The sequence below is a fragment of the Archocentrus centrarchus genome, chromosome 14 (assembly GCF_007364275.1).
Source record: "Archocentrus centrarchus isolate MPI-CPG fArcCen1 chromosome 14, fArcCen1, whole genome shotgun sequence".
Lineage (NCBI taxonomy): Eukaryota > Metazoa > Chordata > Actinopteri > Cichliformes > Cichlidae > Archocentrus > Archocentrus centrarchus.
Window position 1 is genome coordinate 13,363,646 of NC_044359.1, and position 15,727 is coordinate 13,379,372.

General features: G+C 39.4%; 1 protein-coding gene across 2 annotated transcripts; it reads right to left on the minus strand.

Annotated features, from left to right (window-relative positions):
- Positions 1-4,529: 4,529 nt before the first annotated feature.
- adrb2b (adrenoceptor beta 2, surface b) lies at positions 4,530-14,916 on the minus strand. Of its 2 annotated transcripts, XM_030746424.1 has the most exons (4): positions 14,701-14,916; positions 11,514-11,667; positions 11,141-11,432; positions 4,530-8,047 (listed from the first exon to the last, which is right to left on the minus strand). In XM_030746424.1, exons 2-4 carry the CDS (start codon positions 11,662-11,664, stop codon positions 7,006-7,008), a joined length of 1,485 nt encoding a protein of 494 aa, XP_030602284.1. In that variant the 5' UTR covers positions 11,665-11,667; positions 14,701-14,916; the 3' UTR covers positions 4,530-7,005. The 2 variants fall into 2 exon arrangements, with proteins under 2 accessions (XP_030602284.1, XP_030602283.1); XM_030746423.1 differs by having other exon boundaries at positions 11,141-11,667.
- Between the last annotated feature and the right edge of the window lie 811 nt (positions 14,917-15,727).

Sequence of the window (15,727 nt, forward strand, 5' to 3'; positions counted from 1 at the left end):
ATGTGTGCAGGCATATGTATGTCCGTGCACAATCAGTGTTAGTGCCCGTCTGTGCTTTTTTTTTAGATATACTAACCTTTCATTTGAGGCATATAGAGTGTGTGTGTGTGTGTGTGTGTGTGTGTGTGTGTGTGTGTGTGTGTGTGTGTGTGTGTGTGTGTGTGTGTGAGAACATACCTTATCCTGTCTGCTATTAGCAAAAGTCTGAGACACAGCCCGTGGGGGCCTCTGCTCTGAGAAGAAACTGCTTCCATCCATCAACACACACACATCATGTATGCATGCATGTTAGCCCAACTGAAGTTGTGCATCATGATCATGTAGGACATGTGTGATTGCCTATTGTCAGTTGTGTTAACGGTTAAAAGCTTATATCTTATAACAGGGCAAAACACAGACATGCCCAGACAAAACCTTTGACAGGGAAGTGAAAGCTGATACTTACAAGTAGAGAAACAAGGTGTACAAGATGCAAAACATTTAAATCATGTCTCCTACCACTGACTCTTTTCTCAGTTTCATAATTCAAAGAATTATATATGACACCAAAACCTTAAAATAGGCCAAAGGTCAGGGGTAATAAACACACACATGGAGAGAAAACATGGCAGAATGAAAACAGTATATAATATTGTATTAGCTAAATATACACGTGTTCAAATCTGCCACATCATTCTTGCAAAAGTCCAATAAAACTCATTCAATTTTAAGCTGAATCACATGATTTTCTCTCAAGGCAAGTCAAAGCAATGTGACATGAATTGTGTTGTACTTGTTTTAACTAAATCCTTCTAATTAAATATTTAAGTAATTTGACAATCCAAAGCAACAAGCCATTAGAGGATTGGGGTGCACTGAATGCGTCTCTACTCAAAGTGAAGCACAAAATCATTAAGTACAAACCAATAATTCTAGTGGCACACAACAAACTTAGTGTTTGGCGCGCCTCAGCTAAAGAAATTTGATTTCTCATTTAACTGTTATTAATGGAATATTAAATACAGTTGCAGACAGTAATTTAAAAAAAAGTAATTTCTACAGCAGCTGCCATTTCAACACAATTATATAGTAGACGCCTACATAAGAAGTTACATTATGAAGTGATTAAAATCAGATGTTATTTCTACTGAGATGTTTAACAGGCTGCTAAACCTGCAACAAAACAGGATAATGCAGATAGCATGTGACTGCAGTGTAGTCTTCTGATGCTAAGTTTTATAAATCAGACAGCATTTGGTGCACCAGCCTGTAATGTTGTTCACAATTTTCAGAGCTGATGAACCAACCAAGAGTGAAAGGGAAGGTTTATAAGATGGTAGTGATGCCTGCTATGGTGTATGATTTGGAAACAGTGGCACTGACAAAACGTCAGGAGGCCGAGCTGGAGGTGGTAGAGTTAAAGATGTTACGATTTTCACTGGGAGTGGCCAGGATGGACAGGATTAGAAATAAATATATCAGAGGGACAGATCATGTTGAGCAATTTGGAGACAAAGTTAGAGAGGCAAGGGTGAGATCTACATGGTTTGGACATGTGCAGAAGAGGGATAGTGGATATATTGGACAAAGGATGTTGAATATGGAGCTGCCAGGCAGAAGGGAAATTCAGTGCAGATGTAGTGAAGGAGGACATGCAGAGGGTTGGTGTGAAAGAGAAGGATGCTAGGGACAGGGTGAGATAGAGGCAGGTGATCCACTGTGGTGACTCCTAAAGGGAGCAGCTGAAAGAAGAAGGAGAAGATTCAGTGTGTTGCATTTTACTGCTGTAGAACTAATTTTAAAAACGTAATATTAACTTGTACTTTCATCTACAGCTTGCACATATTTTTTTCTTATATGTGCCAATCTCAAAGTGCTTGGTAGAGCCTACGCATCAAACCCAGCATGGTAAGAGTTGATAGTCTTCTCCCATCATCTCAGTCTTTTCTGTGTAAAAAAAAAAGGGAGTGTTAAGAATGATTAAAAGTTACTTCACACTGCATATTAACTTTTCATAATCATACATTTTGGTGAAGTTGATTAGCAAGAGACATCTGTTGAGATAATAAATAGCAGTGCAATTTGCTTGTTTATTTGCTACTGCTGCCTCATAATGTTTAGAGTATAAAAACTGTAATTGATGTCAGAACAGTGAAAGCAGAGCTAAATGCAGCTTGACAAGCAAAACTGTCTCTAGCTATTCTGCCACTGGTCTCCTGTCAAAGAGCACAGGATTATCCACATGGTGAATGTGCCAGCTGCCAAAAAATGCTAGTCCCCTGAGCTTGCCAAGCTCCAGTTTTTGTCACAGAGACACAGGCATGCCCATGAAAAGCTGTAAATGACAGATTCAGTGGGTCAAGCTAGCTTCTAGAGACAACAACCAATGGTGGCTAAAAGATGACGGTCGGTTACAAATAAAATTCACTCCTGAAATGTAAAGAGAGAGAGATTTAGCTGGTAAAGTATATGGTAGAGTCAACCTGTTTTTACTGACCAGGAATCTCTGTGTGATGCAACCACTGGTTGCTAGGTAAACACACGTATTCCCTGGCTGGTTGCTTGTGGTTCCTGGAGGTTGTTGGTTTTCACTGGGTGAAATCGGTTGCAAAAACATGCTGCACCAAAGCCTTCAAGTGGTTGATTTATTTGCTAGCAGACTGCCATGATTGCCTGTAGTTTTTTTTATGTTTGTCTGCAAATACTCACCAACTACTATCTGAGCTGTACAACTTGATAAAATGCGACACAAACCAGAAATGGAGAAGGCTCTCCTTCAAAATAAAAGTTCTGCCTCAGGGCTGCAGCCAACATGTTTCAAAGGTTGCAACTTCTACTTCGAAGGTAAACAGTCTCCATATCCGGTTTGTGTTACACGTTTCACAGTTTCACTACAGCCTTTAGAGAAGCTGGACAGTGTTTGTAGACAACCCTGTCACTAACATTCAACCTATGTCTGCAGCAATATGCTAGCAACCAAAGCAATAATGAGGTTTTTGCCAATTGATTGGCGATTACACATTTTCCCCTATTAACAGGGGGTCCCGGACTGGTCTGTAGACCTGCGTGACTGGGTTGTTATTGACTCGATCCTATGTGGTTACAATGATTGTCATGCATCCAAAATGGTGCACAAATTAACATTAGCAGTCATGTGTCTGCACAATCTCAATTGAGGTTTTACTGCCACTCAGTTAGTAGTGAGGGTCTCCAGAAAAGTTTGTTTCTTTCATGCAACTGACTGACCTTTTGATTGATAAGTTGTACCTGTATGTGCATGCAGTGTCCCTCTGTTTTGCAATCAGACCCAATCCTCATTCAAGATGGTGAAAACACTTAATACGTAATATGTCACATTGGGATTTACAGATGGCTGCATTCATTGTTTTATATGCCATCTATGGTGGGTGGCTAGATACCTGTAAGCAAAGGTCTGTAAAACTGCTAGCTGTTAACTAAAACATAACCCACACTTAAAATATTAAGAGCTCGATCACAGTCCATGTAAAAAAACACAACTAAGGTAATCATTACACCAGCAGTGAAGACAACATTTAGGACACGTATCATTAAAGGATGCCTACCTACGTCAATCTTCCCATACTTAAATTGGAAACAGGTCAAACTTCTCAAACACACAATCCCACATCCACAGTGTATTTTCATGTGGGAGAGTAAAGACTTGTGCATGAGCGTGAGTGAGTGTATTGAGGCAGCAAAGCTGATTGTATTTCCTCTACAGCAGCTGATACTGTAGCTGCTGTGACCAGCTGCAGCTGTCACTGTATGTCACATGCACCCGCGTACGCACACACACGCATGCACGTACGCACTCACGCACTCACGCACTCACAGCACACCACCCACCCCACCAGCATGTACCCTTTAACTTGAATGCATATGTGCCAGCTGAGTCTTCATGAATAACCTGAACGACTGAATAAGCACAAAAAGCCTCCGGCTCTCTCTGCTTAGTTAGAAAGGATAAAGGTGCAGTGCAGTAAGAATCATATTTCCCCAGTGTCATCTTATTGGTTGATCTAAGAGGCTTTGGAGGGAATATTTTCCTCAAATATTCCAGAGTTATGGAAATTTATTTATAACACCCCCACCCCACCCCCCGCTACCTTACAAATATTGTTTCAGTGAGTGCTAAGGCTGCAAAAAATGAGGAAGGACTGGATTATTAGTGCCTGCATTTCTTTTATCTATAGAAACACTCAGATTTCCCAGTAACCTGAAACTGAAGAAATAACTATGTTTATGACATATCATTTATCAACTTGTCTAATTAATTTCACGCATGCACCCGCACATATACACACACACAAAACAACAGGTTTAGACTGTACAATTTTGAACTTCATTCCTTTACTCATAATTTATTTTGTGTATAAATATATACAGTAATGAGATGACATTCATGGACTTTGATGGAGGTAGAAAGTAAAAATCTTTCCTCTGGTTAACTTTCAGTTTTGATACGTTAAGTTTCAGATGTGTCTCAGTATACCATTAGATACACTAATGTAATATATTACAAATTCTTTCTTTCTTTCTTTCTTTCTTTCTTTCTTTCTTTCTTTCTTTCTTTCTTTCTTTCTTTCTTTGTGTGTAGTCTCATGTTTTGGTGCTCTGTTCTAAGGTTCATATGTATGAATCAGATATGTGAAATCTGTTACTTTGGGGGACTCATATACACTGTAAAAGAAAAGTTCCTTCAAAAAAACAGAAAATGTAAGGTAATTTTCTGCCTGTGCATTGTCCTTTTTTTGTTTTTGTTTGTTTTTAAATGAAGTTTCTGTAAATGGCAAATAGCAAAATTCAATATGTGTTTAAAAAAAAAAAAAACAGGAAAAAAAAATCCATTAAAAAAAGAATTCCAAAAATTTTAAAACTGCACATTGTACTGTATTTTTAGTTTTTTTTTTTACAGTGTAATTTAAGATTTATCACACAGTCAGTTCCAGTAAGGTCAGCTATCACCACAAAGTTATTGTACCTGTCTTATTTACCATAACTTATGAATTTGAACCCCAGTGCAGACACCCATCAGACACCCATCTGGAAACTGCAGTAATTCAGATCTCACACACGTAACAGTACATTAAGAAGATTCTGTGGTGTGTTTCAAGCTTTACATTGTAAAAATAATGATTATCACATACTGTAAACAGACTGTACATTCAGACAGATGCATGCAGGTTATATTTACAGTACTTAACCCTCAATAACTTGTTCAAGTCATTTTTTTTCATCACAAATTACATGATTACTTGTGCACATAAAAGATGGACAGGGGAGGTCATTTTCAAACTTTAAGTAGCAGATCTTTGCACATATACTGCTTTGAATTTGGGCAGATTCTTCATCATCATCACTTAGAATTTGGGAAATGGTAAAAGGAAGACTAATCCAAACAAATTTTTATTTCAGTAAAACTTCTGCTGAGTGCAGCGTATAAAGTAAGCACTTGAAATATGTGTAACATGATTGGTATGCTTTTACAGGGCGTATAACAGACACTGTTATGGAAACAGATCCAACTACATAAAAAAGATCTCCCAGCTCTTCTGACAGATTGCACTATTCATACTATAACAGAGCCAAAGCAGACAGCTTAAAGGGAAAGCGTGGGCTCGTGGTGTTCTTGGTGGCGGGACAGAGCGGGAAAATAGTTTAAGGGAATACGTGGTGAAAGAAAGCCAACACATGGAGAGAACACTCATGACAGTCACAAGTTTGAGCCTCAGATGTTTATCTGATACACAAATACACACCACTAAATAACTATAGACCAGTTGTGAGTTTTGTTAGCAGGAATGAAAAACAGGCAAACTGTGAGCCTTAAAAGATACCCCCACCCCCCTTTCAAATAAGACTTTTGTAGTTTCTTATCTCAGTTTTGTTCAGCTCCTGGTTTATCTGCACGTGTTGCCTAAATTTTGGTTTCTGACATTAAAAAAAAAGTTATTTTAGCTGCAAATGTAGTGTTAAATTCCCATTTCATGTTTAATGCTTTGTGGAATACTGGTGAAACCACTGTGTATTTGACTTAAAAGGCTCAATTTATGGCAGTCCTTTTCTTTACTTTTTAATTTTATGAGTGATGGAATCTTGCAAGAACATGTTATGTTCCATCAAAACACTTGCAGTTATTTTCTGTGCTCGTCTCACTGATTTAAAGCTGCAGGTTGGCTCTGGGAGGTGTTCAAACTGTAGAGGAATACTGGAATCTTTTTCATTCCACCTGATAAATCCGGACTGATAATAATCAATAGTTGGAACCCCAAACATTTAAGTCTTTTATGTTCCGACTGTTCCTCTTTCTGCTAAACATTTACAACTCTTATTACACCTACAGAGCATTCAATGCTCTCCGGTACATTCTGCTGATGTATGATACTGTAATTGTGAGAATAATGATCTTGACAATGTGCAGTTATTTGAAGCAGCAACCTTGTTGCCAGCGGCTCGCTCCTCGTCACTTTTTAAGCAACAGGTAATTTCATGACTTCAATTCCTTGGAATGAATTAGCATGCTCTTAAATTATTTAGTACTCTTAAAACATTTTTTTATTTGCTTCCAATAGTATCCCTGTAGTAATACCAGTTTGGTGTTTTGTGAGTTGTATTTCAAGGTGCTGCTTTTCACACTTTTCCCGTGTTTATGGCTCCTGAACCAAAAAAAGAAAGAAAAAAAAAAAGTCTTTTTGTTGCTAAATAAGCTGCAGTGTGATGCCTTAGTGATGAATACAAACTTCAGACCCATTTGAAAGCAGACACTGCTAACTATGGTTTGCCCATGTAGCTGCCTTATTGAGTCACGCTGAGGAAAAATGTCATTAGAAAGACTCCAGCAAGAAGAAGATTCTTGATCATAAATAAAATCTCAGCAACGCTGACAACACAGTCTCATAAAAGACCAAAAGGTTGAGTTACTGCAGTCTCAAACACAAACATTATTAGCTTCAACAAACTGGTGCTTCCTGCACACTCACTGTAAAGTCCTAATCCTCTAATTGGTCAAGCAACTGAAGTCAGACTTTCATCACAGCTCCAACTGGCAGAACGGTTAGCCTGCCCGTTGGTCAGGGATCCTGGAGCTACATCTAAAACTTGCTCGGAGCAAGAAGGTGGAGGAGCCAGATTTAGTGAGCTGCCTTGAATTGAACTCTCCACACTGCCCTTCCATCTAGAATGCTGCATGTCCAGCTGCATAACACCAGTCAAGTCTGCCTGCCCATTCAGTCTTTGTGGGACCTTGGGATAACCATTGTTCTCTCTGCATAATCCCAATAGTCTTCTTATGCTCCACCTTCTTCCCTTGCTCCTCAAACAGAGTATCTCCTGGAAGGCGTGTCTGAAATCGGGGCTGCGGCAGTAGATGAGAGGGTTGAAGGCTGAGTTGGAATATCCAAGCCAGTTGAGAAGTCTAAAGGGTACCTGGATGTCTTGCGGGTTGAGGCTGTTTCTGAGGATGTTGAGGATGAAGAAGGGTAGCCAACACAGTGTGAAAGTTCCCATGATGATACCCAGAGTTTTTACAGCCTTATGCTCTTTAAGACTAAACTTAAGACGCTTTGTGGCAGAATGTTTTCCTTCCCCTTTTTCTGTCCGCAGTCTGCTCTCTTTCCCCTTTTCTTCTTTATCAGTGACTACACTCGGATTCTGCATGTTTAGTCTGCCCTCACCTGCTTGTTCTCCCACCTCAGTTCCTGTCCTGAGTTGATTTAATGCAGGGCTATCGTCGGGATAAGCAAGCTGGGAATTGTAATGCAAGTTATACATATGCCTTTCCCTTCCTCTGATTTTCTCCAGCTGTTTCTGAGCCTCCTGGAATACGCGGGTGTACAAGAAAATCATCACCACCAGTGGCAGGTAGAACGACACAATTGAAGAAGTCACTGCGTATGCCGTATTGGTGTTGAACTCACAGCAGTCCTCAGCTTCCAAGCATTGGAGAGCACTGGCATCATGTGACACCCACACCTTCAGATATATGGGTAGGAAGGAGATGAGGGAGGCCACTGCCCAAACTGCAAGCACCACTGCAAAAGCTCGACCCCTGGTTATCAGAGAAGTGAAGAACGTTGGGAAAAGCTTGTGAGTGACAATACAGATAATCTGTTAATTCAATATAATGCAACATAATAGCCATGACTACATTCTTGATTTAGTTGAGGCAGGCAACTTGAGCCACACTGTGTCATGCAGACATAACATGTCTCATTCTCCTCATGTCATATACCAAATACACTCTTTCAGTTTGGTGGTCTACTTAAGCTTTCATTCTTTTTTCTGTTTTGACCCCTGCACCATCCCAGCAGCCACCTGTAGGCTTCAGGGGGTATTTATATTGTGGGTAATGATGAGTTTGGAGCCCGGATGCCACACTTGGTTAACTATATTATGCTAAATCTATCATTTTAAACATGAGTTGTCTGATTCAGATTGGAATGGTGAATGGATATCAGGATATAACAAACAACCTCTGGTTCTTATCAGGTCTTAAAGTTATGTAAATACAACCTGAGATGAACAACACATGACATGTAACACTGTCATTATTTCGTTATTCATTATTATTCATGCACAGCTCTTTTAAGGTCCCCCCACAGCATTTCAATTATATTGAAGTCTGGACTTTGACTGGGCCATTCTAACACCTTGATTTTTTTTTTTTTTTTCAGCCAGTCAGTTTTAGATTTGCTGCTGTGCTTGGAATCATTGTGCTCAATTTGGGGTAAGCTTCAGCCGTCAGACAGATGGCCTCATATTTGACTTTAGAATATTTTGGTATACAGAGGAGTTCATGCCTGACTCAATGAGTGCAAGGTGCCTAGGTCCTGTGGCTAAAAATAAATGAGCCCAAATCCCCATTCTTCTAAAAGTGTGTGAGTTTGTGCTGATATATATGCTGTAATTATTGTAGGGTCTTTACCTTACAATGTAAAGCACCTTGAGGTGACTGTTTGTTGTGATTTAATGCTATATGGTCTAGTTCTTATATAGTGCTTTTCTACTCTGTCTGAGCACTCATACAACATTTACCCCATTCACACCCATTCATCCAAGCACTTCCATGATTAACTAAGCTAAGTGCTTTTATTATCTAACATTCACTCTCCAACACTCGCATTGGAGAGCAACTTTGGGTTCAGTATCTTGCCCAAGGATACTTTGGCACACAGCCTGGAGCAGCCAGGAATTGAACCGCTGACCTTCCGATCAGTAGGTGACCTGCTCTACCTCCTGAGCTACAGCCACATATATAAATTAAACTGAATTGAATTGAATTGAACTGTGTTTGGTTTTCACCCAGTGTGGTGCTGTGCATTATAGCCAAGCATCTCCACTTCGGTCTTGTCTGTCCAAAGGACATCGAACCTCATTTACTACCAGTGCGTACACATGGATCTCTGCGCAAATTGTGCATATGAACATTCCACATGCAAATTTGTGACTTATCAAAATATATATATATATTTACCAGAATTTGTTTGTACTTTAGGAACAAATTTAGAACAAATGACAGCCTGACTACCTTAGGAATTTAAACACAAGTCTTTAAAATGAATTCTACTACTACTGCTACGAATACAATAATACAATAATACAAAACAATAATAATAATGATTGTTTTATTATTGCTTTTCCTAGTATTCATTTTAAAGACTTGTGTTTAAATTCCTAAGGCAGTCAGGCTGTCATTTGTTCATAGGAATGGTCAGAGGGACTTCTAAATTTGTTCCTAATGTATAAAAAAAAATTCAGGTCCTAAAATATTGAAAAACCCCAGATTTTGTGTGAACCATTCATAGGCACGATTTACGTAGAGATCTGTGCTGTTAGTAAATGAGGACCAGTGTCTCAGAAGTCTTGTGGTTTGTTCAGATGCTACTTTGCAAACTTAAGCTGTGTTGGTCTTTTCAGAGAGAAGAGACTTTTTTCCTGGCAACCCATTAAAACAAGCTAACACGATAACTGAGGCCCGTAGAGTTTGGAATGTAGCTCTTGGGGTTTTTGCAGTTTCTCTGAGCATCGCACTGTTTGACAGGGGGAATTTGCTGGGGCGCCCACTCCTATAAAGATTGGCTACTGTCTCAAATGTTTTCCACTTGTAAATAATCTTTTTCATTGTAGAAAGATTAACTTCAAATTGTTTGAAAATGACCTTATAACCATTCCCACGTTTATGAGCAGCAACAATTTCTTCCCTAAGATCATTACTAATATATTTCCTCCTTAGCATTGTGTTAATGCACACCTAAATGCTGCAGCCCAGCAAACTGCCCAAACCTCTGTTTTTATAGAGGTGCTCACACTTGATGCTGGTCAATGCATTTGATTAGCAGCTCCTGGCTGCCTCTTCCCATCTTTATTCCTATGGAAGCAGTAATGGTGTACTTAGTTTTTCACACATTGCTTCTGTATTTTGACTGTTGTTCATTTAAGGTTTTATTTACCTAATTTTAAGACCTGCTGAGGATTATTTTTACTATGTCCTTAGATGCAAAATGTTAGAATTTTAAACAGGGTGTACTTTTACTATGACTGTATGTGACGGTAGTAACCCCCAAATTTCTAGCCTCAAGTGAAAAGTCTGGGGTATAGAAAGCTCGCGTTTGTTACTTTTTTTTTTTCAATATTCAAAGTAGTTTACGAATTGACTCCAAGGTAAGCTATGCTAGGCATCATGCAACTTTGGTCAAAGGAGTGTAGAAGAACTCCTCAACATCTATAAGCAGATTTTGATGTGTACAAAAAGTAGAATTTCCTTTTAAATTGCGTAAAACTAGAACAGTTTTTTTTTTTTTAGCCAGCATTCTGAATAATATTAAAAAGGAACTTTTATTAAATTTTTCTATAAACAACTCTTCTATAGGCACACTACAAGGAAAACTGTAAGCATCGCCCTGATTAACAGGCTCACATTTTCCAGTATATTGCACCTCTGGTTACACCCCAACAAATGACAGCAGGGTTTGCCTTTGACAGCAGACAGAAAACACCTGAAGTGAGATCACTGGTTGGAGTTTAACAAGTGTGCAACATCCTGGAAAGTTTGAAGAACATTGCAGAGGCAGCTTGATTCATCCTCTTGAAGAAATAAAAAAACTTTCATACTGCATACAGCCAAGCTCAATCTCTTTTATACCTGGTGAGCAGCACTGGGTAGCGGAGTGGTGAGGTGATGGCAAGGTAGCGGTCCAGTGCGATCACGCAAAGAGTTTCGATACTGGCGGTCACGCACAGCACATCGGTTGCTGTCCAGAAATCACACATGAAGTTTCCAAACTGCCAGACTCCCCGCAGGATGTAGGTACAGCCAAAGGGGACCACAACTATGCCCATGATGAGGTCAGCAACAGCCAGTGAGGCAATGAAAAGATTGGTGACAGTCTGGAGCCGTTGGAACCGCAGGATGGCGGTAATCACCAGCACGTTGCCTGTATAGAAGTAAGAAAACTGTACTCGGTTGTAAAAGTACATCTGAAATAAACGACGACCACCGATTGAATCTAACTTACCAAAAACTATGGCCAGAACTAGAATGGCCATCGCGGCACCAAGCAGCACGAGTTCTGCATCACTAAATTGTTTAGAAGAATTGAAGTCCTGGGTGAAGTTACTGTGCTGTGAATGGTTAGTCTGTGCTAACACAGCACTCACACCTCCCATGATCTACAGTTAGAACACACAAAAAAACACAGCTTTGGTCATAAAAGATAAAGACACATAAAAACTGATTATGCATCTCTTGCATGCATGAACCATTCTGTAGGAAAGGCCTTTAAATCAGCATTACATCAGCATTTGTCTGCAACCAGTCTACTTCCTGATCTAATAGGCTGTTACAAGTCAAGTGACTGCCTCTTCCTTATTCTTTCTTTAAAAAAATGCAAATACATTTTTGCAGCAGTAAGAAATTGTGGTAAGAGAGAAAGGGTGGCCCCTGCAACAAGTGTGAATGAAGACACTAAATACCCTTATTATGTAATTGTACTTATATAAATAAGTATAATTGTACTTTTATAAATAAGTACATTTACATAACATTCTGCCAGAATGATCAAAGGATAAAAATATATGTAACCTGAAACGGTATTTTTTTAGCATCTAAAGTCTGTAGATGGGGGTTTGCCTGCTTGCTAGCTTATAGAAACAAATATACTGTATTCTTTGTATCAGTTTACAGAGGAAGTTATATGTTCCTCAACACTACCATGAGTTCATTAGTTTTAAAAGTCTTGTCCTGCCCAGTGATAACATATGTGCTATTACAGCCTTTTCCTGTGCTATGATGTCATATATCAGCATGCAATTTCATGGTTTTCTTGTTATGTGTTGCTGTAAGCTGTCCTTTTCTGTCAGCACGAATGTGTTTATTTATTTATTTTTTACTGATACTGAATACTTGCAGCGACAGAAAACGAGGGAAAAGCAAGCAGGAAGTAAAAGTTCCTGCCCAAACTACTAGACCACGAGGACTTCCTAAACACAGTCATCTTAGTGCCATGGTACAGAGTGTACACTTTGCTTTCAGGCTCTTACTAAGCACAAATGATTGATGCTGTGGAAGAGCTGGGCTTGTGAAATACTATATAACCTCCAGACGTTTATGCAGTGGTGTTTGCAAAAGAGCAGTGCATGGCAGCGCAAGAACAGGCAGCTCAAATAAACAATCGCCTCATTTCTACCTTATTGCAGTAATACATTAAAATACATAAAAATGAACTTTTGATTGCAGATGCATTTATTCCTCAGTAATATTTCTAGTCCTTTGCTCTTTTGGGCTGAACATAAAGGCTCTTCCACTGCAGCGATCTAATTGACAGCAGACACATGGCGATCCTTGTTTGCGCTTCTGATGCCCACCTCAGTCGGGGGATGGTAAGTTGTACAAGTCATCCTGCCTGTCATAAGATGACTGAGTCAGACTAACTGTCTGCTACTTATGGGCTGTTTGCTTCGCAGGTGGCATTTATTTTTATTTCTGCCTTGCTCCAATATGTGCAATTAAGATGAAACCGCATGTATGTTTCAATGCACATCCTCAGCCTGTTTGGTTAACTGGAGCTTCTGTGTGCATTTGCACTTAGATGCATGTCAATGTTGGCTTCATTCCAACACAGTCCAAACACTCACAACATGTTAATGCCAGCAGCAAAGAGGTGCATTGATTCACAAGTGTTTACCCAGTTCTCCCATGGTCAAAGAGCAAAGTGTTGAATTTTGGGATGCTTTATAAATGTTAGGGTGGATCATCGGGCAGTTGTTGTTTTATGACAATCATCCTGCAAGTGGGATAAACATTTAAACATGAAAGTAAAACAGTGTCATTAGTTTGCAAATGCAAGGCACCACACATCCATTTGGAGAGCAGGTATGCTGTCAATCATGCCGTCTGGGCCACAGCAGCACGTTTGTGTGAACATTTGTCATCGTTTGGAAAACCTCTTTAAGTCAACTCATTAACATTTTAGCAAATACAAACTAAAAGCACCAGAGTGCAGGGAAGATGATGGATCTACTGGAAAGGCAACTGCAGACTCCTTTTGAAAATTGCATTTTCATTATTCATGCTTAAAAATGACTTCTATCATACTGTAAGACACAGTCGGCCCTCACAGATGATCACGCACCACATACATTATTAGATTACACCAAAAAACAGGTTTTCATGTACTTATTATTATTGTTTATATGATGTGGTAGTTGCTGCTGTTACTCTCACAAGGTCAGCCACTAACCTTGTTGCCCTTTGCCCTAATGACCTCTTTACTACCCCTACAGAGCCGAGCAGTAATCTAGGAGGTGGTTACAAGCATTAATACCAAGTCAAACTTGCAAAACAGACTCTGATCGCCTCCCGAACTAAACTGTTTAAACAGTCAAGACCAAATCAAACACAAAAGATTTACTGAGACATTAAAATCTCAATGTTTAGGCAGAGGTAGCTTGGAGATAGTAAGTACACTAAGCACCCAACACCCAATAGTGCTTGCACAAGAATAATGTCAAAGCTACAAGTGTGTGGAAAATACACACACACACACACACACACACACACACACACACACACACACACACACACACACACACACACACACACACACACACACACACACACACACACACACAGAGAACACCCAGCTTTTGTTGTCCTTAGTAAAATAAAGAGATGACAGTAGAGCAAACTGTGAAAAGGACAACTTGTCTAATAGCAAGAGATCAAACATTGTCCTGATATCATAAACCAAATATGTTAAAGATGAAAGTCAGTTTGGATTCACTGGAAAAATAATCGGACTCCCTTCTGTTAAATTGTGTTTGGTTAAGAGCTTCTTTTAATGCTGCAAGTTGTTGGAATAAAGGGAAGGGAACCATGTAATGATATCTATAAGTTTTTTGGGGAGAATTGTGCAGTAGATGTATCATATGATAGAAAACCTTCAAATGCGTCAGAATGTCAGGTGTACTTTATTTAAACAATGTTAATGAATTAGTCTTGCAAACAAACTTGCAGATGCTTTAATTGCACTGATTCCTAACCATTTACTTTAAACCTATAATCCTTTCATTGCTTTAATAAGTCCAAAAATTCGTAACATTACACCACACGTGGTGGAGCATGCACCCATGAGAAAACAATGCATGCAAGATTTTGCACATTTGCAAAACAGACTTGTACTTTCAGTTGTTTTTAATTGTTACCTCCAGGCGTTGTCCTCTTCTTCAGTCCAGTGAGTTCATACTCCAGAAGCTTTTAAATCCACAACACAAAGATTCATGATAATGCATTTGACAGCAGCTTTTTCTTCATTTTTTGCTGAGTTACAAATTTGGGAGCTTGTGTGTGTGACTCACACACACCTTCTGCCTCGCTCTCTGTTTCTGCTCTCACACATGTATAAACACTTTCAGTCCTCAAGCACACATGCCCCTTTGAAGCAGCTGAGCCTGTCACCCTTTTTATAAACAAGCCCCGATGACATCACAGCAGGATAGCAGCCTATCAGAGGCCAAGGAATGGCTTTTGGTATATATCATATGTCTGCAGTGCACTGACAGCCGGACAGCACCCAGTGCTCTCTGGGAAACTGTAGGTTCTTAACATTTATTTGTTCAGGGTAGTTTTTCTGAGCTTCTTTTCAGCACCACCCTGCTTCACATTCTCACACAGGAGCTGCCAAACAAAACCACAGACTTCTGTATTTGGCTGCTGTTTAGCTGTACTTCTGCAACAGAGCAGTGTAAAACATAACAGCAGCGGCATTCAATCTGAATACTGTACTCCCATAAGCTGAACAGTTCATCTGTGAGTTCCACCTGCGGCTTTCTGCCATAGTTAGAACATAAGAAGAATCAATTTGCAGGCTTGGACAGGAAGTCGAGAATAAACATCTACCCGACAGCCTCTGGATGTATTACACTTTAAAACTGCAGGCCCACTTTTAATATTGATGATTTTATGTTTTTTGCACAAGGCTGTATTTTTTCACCTCTTCACAAAGTGACTTTGTTGTGATATGTTGCCAGATGATTGGGATAGTTCACATTTATACGGGTCATGACTCTATAAAGTCAAACCAAAACAAATTTACAGGATTCAGGAAACAAAGTATTTTATTATGTAATTTTGAATTTTCTAAAAGACATCAATTCATCAGTTATTTTCATAGTCCTGTGAAAAAGGAAGCTTTCATAAGACTCTGAACACATCAGTACGCACCTTTATTCA

What these genes read in the sequence shown, in the direction of transcription:
- adrb2b (XM_030746423.1), bottom strand. Translation starts at nt 11,664, where the DNA reads ATGGGAGGTGTGAGTGCTGTGTTAGCACAGACTAACCATTCACAGCAC. An exon ending in TACCCAGTGCTGCTCACCAG is followed by an intron (nt 8,048 to 11,140) that starts GTATAAAAGAGA and finishes TCTGATAACCAG; the next exon opens with GGGTCGAGCTTTTGCAGTGG.